This window comes from Melanerpes formicivorus, unplaced genomic scaffold, assembly GCF_026170545.1.
Source record: "Melanerpes formicivorus ecotype bairdi unplaced genomic scaffold, bMelFor1.0.p_v2 SCAF_2, whole genome shotgun sequence".
Classification (NCBI taxonomy): Eukaryota; Metazoa; Chordata; class Aves; order Piciformes; family Picidae; genus Melanerpes; species Melanerpes formicivorus.
Genome location: NW_027142354.1, coordinates 41832243 through 41840562, shown reverse-complemented (window position 1 = coordinate 41840562; position 8320 = coordinate 41832243). Strand labels below are relative to the sequence as shown.

Genomic DNA, 8320 nt, shown 5'->3' with positions numbered 1-8320 from the left:
TCCGGCAGCCACATTACAGGAGAGCCCTCTTTGGGATTCAGCTGGATGCAGGGGCTCGGGGCAGCGGAGCCATCCCATTGCTCCCAGGCAACGCCAATCCAGACGGGCACTGCTTCCTTCCCGGCAGCAGCAGCGCACACATCCCGCCTCATCCCAGGATCGCGGTGGCGAGATGCAAGAATGCCGGGAGGCAGGGATGCTGGAACGCCGGGATGAAGGGACGTCAGGAAGCAGGGATGCGGGAGCGGCAAAGCCCCGGCTTCCCGGGCCTGGCGCCGGAAGAGACTCGAAATAAAACTAGGAAATATTTTGGGTGAGGAAAACAAAAACAAATCAATCAATCAAACAAACAAACAAACAGAAAAAAAAACCAGGAAAGGTCTATTTGGGAAGCCCCGGAGCTGGCTGCGGAACCATCGCGGGTGTTGAGCGGTGCAGGGAGAGGAGGGGTGGGGAAGGGGCGGTGGAACTGGGATCTGGCGGCATCCAACCCCCTTCCCCGCATCCCTGAACCCGGCCCTTTCTGGGACGCACCGCCTCCACCGGGGGGGGGGAGTGGGGCCGGGGCGGAGCCTCTTCCCGGGGCTCGCCGCGGTGCGCGCAAAGAGCCGCGCAAGCTCCGCGCCGTGCCGTGCCGTGCGATGCGTGACTACGATGCCGCCACCGCCTTCCTGGGCGAGTGGGGCCGCTTCCAACGCCTCGTCTTCTTCCTCCTCAGCGCCAGCACCATCCCCAACGGCTTCAACGGGATGTCGGCCGTGTTCCTGGCCGGGACCCCCGAGCACCACTGCGCCGTGCCCCCCGGCGCCAACCTGAGCGCCGAGTGGCTCAACGCCAGCATCCCGCTGGAGACGCAGGGCGGGCAGGCGGCTCCGAGCCACTGCCGCCGCTACCGCCTGGCCGCGCTCCGCAACTTCTCGGCGCTGGGGCTCCGGCCCGGCTCCGACGTGGAGCTGAGCTCGCTGGAGCAGGAGCCGTGCCTGGACGGCTGGGAGTACAGCCGCGACGTCTACCACTCCACCATCGTCACCGAGGTGCGGGACGAGCTTAACATCTCCCTGTCCCCATCCCCTTTCCCATTCCCATCCCAGTCTTTGACCCCATCCTCATTCCCAGATCCATGCTTATTCCCATCCCCATTCCTGCCCTCATCCCCAACACCATGCCTGTCCCAATCCCCATTCCCAAACCCATCCCTATTCCTATCCCAGTCCCTTCCAGGGCTGGTGCGTCCGCCAGGATGTGCTGGGGTTTGGGCTCTGCATTGGGAGAGGGTGAATAAGGAGCAGCAGACGAAGTGCCTGTGGGAAAGGGTAGGATGCTCCAGGCATAGGACGTGTAGGGCGAAGCACCTCAGAGGAGCTGCCTGTGCAAGGTGTCTGGGTTGTGGTTTGCACTTCAACTTGTTCTGCTTGGAGGGATTTTTGGGGTGGGGGGGAAACTGAAGATGCCAACGGAAACCCAATAGTTTCCTTCTGCCCATAAACTGCCCTGGCCACATCCAGTGATGGGAGGGCTGGAAGCCAGGCTGAGAGAGTTGGGGCTGTTCAGGCTGGAGAAGGTTCCAGGAAAACCTACTGGTGGCCATTCAGTGCCTCAAGGGCTGATCAGAAAGCTGGGGACAGGGTTTTGAGCAGGGCCTCTTGTGACAGGACAAGGCGGGGGTGGTTTGAACTGAAAGAGGGAGATTCAGACTGGAAAGAAGGGGGAAATGTTTGACACTGAGGGTGGTAAGACCATGGCACAGGTTATCCAGAGAGGTGGGAGATGCCCCCTCCCTGGAACTATTCCAGGTCAGGTTGGTTGAGGCTCTGATCAACCTGCTCTGGTAGCAGATGTCCCTGCTGACTGCAGGGGGGGTTGGACCAGATGGCTTTTAGCGGTCCCTTTCCAAGCTAAAGCGTTCTGTGGTTCTCTGATGGAATCACTTGTCCCCAGTGTCACTTTGGATGGGGACATGTCTGGTAAGCACACTGACAGCCTGGATGAGTCCTTGCTGGCCTCACTGCCCTGTGCTAGCACTGCCAGCCACCCTGGTGGCTTGCTGGCCGCCAGTGCTGGGTGAGGCAAGCTGATGTGAGGCAGGTGCCGTGGTTGCCACTCACGGCGTGTGGCGTGTCTGGCTGGCTGTGGCACACTGGCTGTGACACGCTGGCTGTGGGCTTGGTGCTCAGGATGGTGCCGTTTGTACCAGGTGTCTGGTGGGAGTGTTGATGGTGGTGCGTCATGGAGGAGGTGTTTGGGTTCTGTGGCTGTGCCGTGGTGCCACAGCAGGGACATGCTGGCTGCCTGCCCACCTGTGCTGGCGACTAGCCCTGGAGGAGAAGGGAAAGGAGAGGGCCCTGAAGCTGCAGGGCACCTGCTGCTCTTCGTGTTGTGTTGAGGGGATTCAGGGAGTAACAGGCTCATCCTCACACCAGCCAGAGTTTGGGTTCAGCAACTGGTGGTCTCCACAGTTGTTTGGTCCAGCAGTGCGCTCGGGTAGCCGAGGGACACCCTGCTCGTGCCCAGGGTGCAGGATGTGGCAGGGAGCTGGCATGTGGCCCCTGTCTCGTGTCTCTGTGACTCAGCAGCAACATCTGCCACCAAGGAATGCTCCCCCGGGGGCACAGCCGGGAAGGGTCCCGACCAAGAAGCCTGTGGCTGCGGGTCTGTGCCCCGGGGACATGGGGACACTGTCAGGGTCTGTGCCGCTGGGACACACTGTCAGGGTTTGTAGCCCAGGGACATGGAGACACTGTCAGGATTTGGGACATGGAGGCGCAGCCAGGGTTTGTGCCCTTGAAATCTGGGTCACAGGGATGTGGAGGCACAGGAGGCTACAGTCACAGGATATGCCCCATGGATATGGGGACTTGGTCAGGGTCTGAGTAACAGGGACAGGAGGGCATGGTCAGGATCTGAGACAAAGGATCCTTGCCATGGGAAGATGGGCAGGGTCTGTGCCCTGGAGATCTGAGGACATGGTCACTGTGCTCCAGAGACATGAGCATACTGTCAGGGGCTGTGCTGGGGGTGTGCTGGCATGGGCTGAGCTGCACTGAAGTGTGCAGGGAGTGAGACAAGCAGGGAGCAGGCAGGAAAGTGCAGGACTTGGGCAGGGGCCACCAGCCCCCTCTCAGGTGCCCAAAGCAAAGTCATCAGCATCCACAGGCTGGCATGTGCGTGTCTTTTGCCATCCTCCTGGCAGTGATGCTGGGTCATCAGAGATCCCCCCTCAACACTAAACCAAGGCTGGGAAGCTTGGGAAGCTCTCCCAGATCCTGGCTGTGGGCGAGCTGCAGCAACAGCCTGGCTGCAACCCGCATGCTGCTGCTCCTGTGATCTGTGGGCTGGCACAGCTGCCCAGAGATGCCCAGGTTCCACCACTGGCCCTGGCAGTGCCTCAGGGCTCACTGCTGGAGAGAGACTGGATTATCCTGGGGTGGCTGTGGACTCCTAGCCTGGTTTGGAGTTAAATGTTGCTCTGAGGGAGACAGTAAATGAAGCAGAAGGAGGAGAAATGATGTCCCTTCTCGTAAGCACACAAGTGGTGTTGGCAGATGCCAAAGGAGAGCTTTCCGTGCTGGATTCGGGTGGGATGCGGCCGTGGGATTTGCCGTGGGGACACTGGACGTGCCAGAGAGGCAAGAGCGTGTTCAGGGCTGGGAATCCAAGTGCCAGGTTCCCATCTGTCAGGCAGATGGAAAAGAGGCATGTTTTGTTTGGTTTGAAAATTGTCATGGACATTTGGAAAAGGCAAACTGGAGAATTTGAGTTTGAAAGCAGGAAAAGAGTCAGTGATGAAAAGAAGCCATTCAGTGGAACTGCAGATGACTATTTCTGTACCCAATGGGTTGGGTTTTTTTCTCTCTCTCTGTTAGGAAAGACAAGCCCTGACATGCTGTTGGAAAAGCTCAGTGCAAAAAAAAAAAACCCACCCCAAAACCACAACAAATCTTCAGTTTGAGAACTCAGCTGAGGAGCAAAACTTGATGACACAGGCTTAAGTGCTGGAGGTTTTATGGGATTTGTGCAGTTGCATCAAATCCTGTTGTTATTGCTGCCTGGAGGGAACAGGCTGGGAGAGGCCAGCTCAGCACTGGTGTGCAGGGATCTGTTGAACCCTGGGAACAGAGGAGCTCAGCCTCAGTCCTCTGCTTGGTCTTAAAGCGGAGATGATCAGATGAATCATAGTCAGCTGGAAAAGGCCTTCAAGATCAGAGAATCACAGATTGGCTTGGGTTGGAAGGGACCTTAAAGACCACCTAATTCCAACCCCCCCTGCTGTGGACAGGGACACCTTCCACCAGCCCAAGTTGCTCAAGGTCTCATCCAGCCTGCCCTTGAACACCTCCAGGGAGGAGGCATCCACAGCCTCCCTGGGCAACCTGTTCCAGTGTCTCACCACCCTCACTGGAAAGAATTTCTTCCTAATCTCCAGTCAAAAGCCCACCACTGTCAGGGCATGGCACATGCCCCAGGCACCACCACAAGACCCCTGCCAAGGACAGAGTAAGTGCTGAAGCTTTGCTGGTGCTGCTTATCACCACCCCCATCCCAGTCCTGGCACTGGCTTCTTGGTGAAGGCAGAACCCAGGAGAAGCTGAATGTGAACTGCTTTTCTGTTCCCTCAAGTCTTTTACCACCAGTGGTGAGCAGCTCTCTACCCTGTGGTTGGGCATGGAGAGGTCTGTGCTCATCACTCATGCACTGAGCAGAGCAGGTCTCACTGCCGGGCTTGGTGCCTGAGGTGCAGCATGGAGCAGTCCATGAGCTCTGGAATGTCTCTTGAGCTCTTCACCTTCAGATTTACTCTTGGAAACAAGGCCAGGTTCTCCCTGCTTCACATTCACAGCCTTGGCCATCTACACAAGGCTCTGCTAGTGTTTTCTTCTCTGATGTGAACAGGCTGGTACCTGGGATGGTTAATTAGTGATTTCTGATCAGCTTTGAGCACTCAGGGCACCTTCAGTTTTTCAGGAAGCTTCTCCATCCATAGCATTCCCACCAGCAGGATTGGCTCTTCCAGTAGCTGGGAACTATTGGGGAAAGTTTGGAGGGATTGATAGTGATGAAGTGATTTAAGAGTGTTCTTCTCAAGCAGGTTGTGTGCCAAGTGTCCAAAGCACTTCCCTGTAAGCTTATACAAACTTTGCTCTCCAGAATGCTTGGCCAGGGCCATTACAGTTACTTATTTTCTGGTTAATGAATAATTTGGCCACGGGAGTTTGGAAGTTGGAGCTGTAGGTAATCCAACTGTGCCTGCCCTGGAGCTCCTGTGCCTGCCCTGGAGCTCCTGTGCCTGCCCATGGTGTGCTCAGTGCTGGCTGTGACGGGTGAAACCTCTGAGGAAAAGGCCAAATAAGTTAAATTTCACTTCTTTTTTCCCCCCTCCCCAATTACTGTTCATGAGGAGTCAGCAATGAGCACCTTAAAGCTCTGTACATCTAGCACAAATAACATGTCACCATGCTTGATCACCAGGCAGTGCTAGGGGCTGAGCTTCCATCGGAGTGAGCACCTCTGGGGCAGGCAGGCTGGTGTCTGGGGAGAAGATGAGCTGAAGCTGTAGAGCAAGGGTTTTGAGTATCTGAAGGAGCTGGGATTGTTCTTCCTGGAGAAAAGGAGGCTGAGGGGAGATCTCATTGCTCTCCTGAAATGAGGCTGTAGTGAGGTGAGGTTTTGCCTCTTCTCCCACGCAATTAGCACTAGGACAAGGAAATGTCCTCAAGTTGCACCAGCGGAGGTTTAGGTTGGACATTAGGAACAATTTCTTTGCAGGAAGACTGGTCAGGCACTGGAACAGGCTGCCCAAGGAGGTGGTGGAGTTCCCATCTCTGGAGGTGTCCAAAACCCATGTGGACATGGTGTAGTGGTCATGATAGTGTTGGGTTGGTGGTTGGACTTGATGATCTTAAAGGTCTTTTCCAACCAAAATGAGATTCTGTAGATCATCACCCAGGTCCTGATATTAGATCTAAAGTAGATGGCATGGTTCTTTTACTCCACAGCTTCAAGGTATACTTGGAGTTGGATGGACTTGATGTGTTTGTGTGTTTTCTGGTCAAACATAGCAAGTTCCTGCAAACAGTGACCTCTCTACAGCCAGCCAGCTGCTGTGTGCTCTTTACCACACCCCATAAACCTTAGACCTGACCCCAAGCTGTGAGTTTTTGCTGCCTGTGCAGTGTGCCATGGGAAGAGGGAGAGCAAGAAGCTGGGCAGGAAGCACTTGGCACCAGGGAAACAGAGGAAGCAGCTCGGTTCCATGGGCAAGTTATTCTTTAGCTGGAATATAATGCAGCCAAAGTGCCTTTGGCACAGTTGCAGGCATGTTAAAGACACTGACTCTTCACCTGGAGCGACTCAAGTCTGAAGGTCCAGGGGCAAGTTCGGTGCTGGCAATCTCAGAGCTGGAATTATGTTGGTTGGAAGAGATCTTTAAAGTCATCCAGTCCAACCATTAACCCACCACTAAACCATGGCCCTCAGCACGACATCTACACAGCTGTGAAGCCCCTCCAGGGATGGGGGCTCAGGCCCTGGGTAGCCTGAGCCAGGCCTTGACAGCCCTTTTGGGGAAGAAATTGTTCCTAATGTCCAACCTCCACCTCCCCTTCTGTAGCTTGAGGCCATTTCCTCTGGTCAGATAGGACCTGATCTCTTGTATTGCAAGAGATCCCTGCAGCTGAGGTGAGAAGCCTGAGCAGCCCAGAGGAAAGGTTTCAGCCCCACCACCCCTGCCTTTGCCCAGGCTTGGCCACCACTCCCCAGGACATCTCAGCCCTGCTCTCTGATAGCATGGCTAATTATTAAGATTATGCTCTACTTTGATCTGTGGTCTGATTAGCTTACCTTTGTGGGTAGAATTATCTGATCTGAGACTTGACATGTTTGAAGTCCATTCCCAACCACTGCTGGCATGCCTTGACTGGGAGATTAGTCACTGGGACTGAAGCAAGCTGTGCTCTGGTGGACAGAGACACATGATGCTGGGGGGGGTAGTTTTTTTAAGCCTTGTCTGGGGTTACCAGCAGCTTTAAGTGGAAGTTTCCATGCTGGCTCCCGTCCTAAGCCTCCAGCCCCAGCTGGCTTTGGTGGTGAGGATAGGTAGTGAGTCAGCCCTGCAGGTTGTGGGGATGGAGAAGAATTTGGAAGCACCACAGCAGGGGGGGTGAAAAAGAGAGTTCATTTTGGGTGTCTTCTTGCAGATGTTTTGTCAAGCCCAGAAGCTAGAGGAATGCAGTGGTTTTTGTGAGCTGTTGGAGAGGGTTCAGAGGAGGGCTGCAAAGAGGACTGGGGGCTGGAGCACCTCTCCTATGAGAACAGGCTGAGGGAGTTCGGGTTGTTCAGCCTGGAGAAGAGAAGGCTCTGGGGAGACCTTCAAGTGGCCTTTCAGGTCCTGAAGGGTGCTACAGGAGAGCTGGGGAGGGACAGTTCCTAAGGGTCTGTGGCGACAGGACAAAGGGCAGTGGATTGAAGCCGGAGCAGGGTGGATTTAGATCAGACGTTAGGAAGAAACTCCTCTGTGAGGGTGGTGAGACACTGGAAGGGGTTGCCCAGAAAAGTTGTGGACACCTTATCTCTGGAAGTGTTAAGACCAAGCTGGATGAGGCTTTGAGCAACCTGGGCTATCAGGAGGTCCCTGTTCATGGCATGGGGTTGGAACTTGATGATCTTCATGGTGCCTTCCAACTCAAGCCATTCTGTGATGATGAGGTCAGGTAAACTGGAAACAGTCCATAGCTAGGGGATGGGGCAGCCCTTCACCCTGATCCCTGTGGGGAGCATCTAGGGCCATGAGGAGCCAGGTCCTGGGTGCTATGTGGTCTGATAGTGTGATCTCCTCATCACAGCCAGAAACAGGGCCAGGACAGCCCCTGGGCTGCACATACCATGTGCCCATGAGGCATTGCTGGCTGCTCACCCACTTCAGAGGTAACGGGATCCCCTCAGAGCTTCAGCCTGATGGGACTGGTCTGGGGAGGAACCTCTTGTCCTGAAGCAGGGTATTCCAGCAGTGACCTTGGCTGTGAAACCAGGGCTGCTGCCAGTGGGTGTGGGGGAAGCTGAATGAAATGGCAAGGGAAAGTGGTGTGTGCTGGTTTGAGCTTTAGCTGGAGTTACAAGCTCAAATGACAACACATTGAGAATCCTCCCCTCCTCCCTTTCCCTAGTAAGGAAAATAAATAAAATGAAATAAAAAGGGGTGGGGGAAAGGGGAGATAAAGTCACAAAAGAAATGGTTTGGAAGTAGGAGAGGTAAATGTTTTAACAAAATATATATCTAGCAGTAAGAGGGAGGGTTCACAAAGGTAAGGGATAGAGGGAGGGTTCA

The 8320-nt window shown here is 55.0% G+C and overlaps 1 protein-coding gene across 1 annotated transcript in view; it reads left to right on the top strand.

The window, feature by feature from the left end:
- Nucleotides 1–583: 583 nt before the first annotated feature.
- SLC22A4 (solute carrier family 22 member 4) overlaps nt 584–8320 on the top strand; it is a 29332-nt gene continuing 21595 nt past the window's right edge. Inside the window, exon 1 of the mRNA XM_068158063.1 lies at nt 584–1034. Coding sequence (XP_068014164.1) covers nt 642–1034 — 393 coding nt within the window. The 5' untranslated portion in view covers nt 584–641. The remainder of the gene's footprint in view (nt 1035–8320) is intronic.